At 41.0% G+C, this 1,462-nt stretch overlaps 1 protein-coding gene across 1 annotated transcript; it reads right to left on the reverse strand.

The window, feature by feature from the left end:
• Positions 1-233: 233 nt before the first annotated feature.
• On the reverse strand, positions 234-798 carry LOC131428444 (uncharacterized). The gene is made up of 2 exons (XM_058592401.1): positions 581-798; positions 234-519 (listed from the first exon to the last, which is right to left on the reverse strand). Exons 1-2 carry the CDS (start codon positions 796-798, stop codon positions 234-236), a joined length of 504 nt encoding a protein of 167 aa, XP_058448384.1.
• Positions 799-1,462: the final 664 nt, after the last annotated feature.

Below are 1,462 nucleotides of genomic sequence, written 5' to 3' on the forward strand. Positions count from 1 at the left end.
TACCACTTGTTATCATTTTATTTCCAATACAAAATAAACCCAAATAACTTTCCAAACTATGAAATGTGCCGCAGTTTTAGTTAAATTTTTCTACTCGATAAAAAAATAACTGCCCGACTGCCAAATTTTAACTGAAATTCGTAGTCGTTGGACTCAGAATTCAGAATTAAACGTTTTCGAAATAAGATAAAATTTGATTTTACTGCATATCTTTGTTCTCTTATTGATTATTATCACATTGTTTGGTGGCGAAAATTTTCAGTCGGTAGATTAAGCATGTATTCCTCCAGGTACTCGATTGTATCGTCCAGTTCGTGCACTTGTATCGATTCAAACTTCATCGGAGGCCCGCGAGAGTACGCCCGGAGTGTGGGATAGTCGGCAACGTTGACTCGAGTGCAGAAAGCTTCCTCGGCAATGCAATCCACATGGCCTACCTGAACCGAACTTCGAAACCGCTCCGTAATCATGCCTGCTAGTTTGGTCCATTGTGGCAATAGTTGCAAACAATATTCACACCTATAAAAAAGAGATAAAGAATTAATTTTATGAAAACTACTCAAAATCGATTCTTACAAACCATGGTGCGTAGAACAATACCAAATAATAGTGGGATGATTTCATCTGATGAGCAAAGTTTCTGGACGTTAGTTTCGTTGACGAAGCTATACTGTTGAACTCATCCGTCGAATCTAGTTCGTTCAGGCGGGAATTCAGATAACTAGTTGTCGACCAACCAACGCAACATGAGACGACAAACGTAAGAGCCAAACCAACTACTACTAGAAGAACTTTCATGTTGTTTCTTCTATACGGTTCCACCTGCTGCTCGGAAAGAAATAGTACAGCCTCAAAGCCAATCGACGAACGGTTTGCGTCTGGTGTCCGTCCGTGGATTTTGTGGTGCCGATGAACATCACTGATATTGGAAAAGTTTGTGGGGGTTCGATAGCTTTACGTACGCACACATCGAACCGGGACGGAAAAAGCTGAATGCGCCAAATCTGCCAAACTGCCAAGACCCAAAGATACCCAAATTGAATAATTCGCATTCAATTGAACGATTTCGGTAATTAGAGACCGGTGGAACAGGGCTGTAAATACGTTTGCTGCTGGTCTGTGTAGCATCTATTTTTTTTCTTTCTTTCTGCAAACGCGCTAAAGAGGCGCTCGAGGAGACACTTAAACGCTTCTTGCCGGGTTCGTCGTTCCGGGTGAGTCATTGCTTTTAGGTGACGGTGAAAAGATCGAAAATTATAGATAAACAATAATTGCAAAGCCCGCTCTCGGATGCTTTAGGTGAATCGATCGAGGTATTGGCAAAGTGAGATGACCACTTGCAGTAGTTATATACACATGGAACTTGTTACTATTTGCTACTCATTGGACGGATCATCACATCGTTTTACTGACTACTTGGCCTACAATCGGAAACATTATGCTATAATATTGATCAATATCA

The sequence above is a fragment of the Malaya genurostris genome, chromosome 1 (assembly GCF_030247185.1).
Source record: "Malaya genurostris strain Urasoe2022 chromosome 1, Malgen_1.1, whole genome shotgun sequence".
NCBI lineage: Eukaryota > Metazoa > Arthropoda > Insecta > Diptera > Culicidae > Malaya > Malaya genurostris.

What these genes read in the sequence shown, in the direction of transcription:
- LOC131428444 (XM_058592401.1), bottom strand. Translation starts at nt 798, where the DNA reads ATGAAAGTTCTTCTAGTAGTAGTTGGTTTGGCTCTTACGTTTGTCGTC. An exon ending in GTATTGTTCTACGCACCATG is followed by an intron (nt 520 to 580) that starts GTTTGTAAGAAT and finishes TCTTTTTTATAG; the next exon opens with GTGTGAATATTGTTTGCAAC.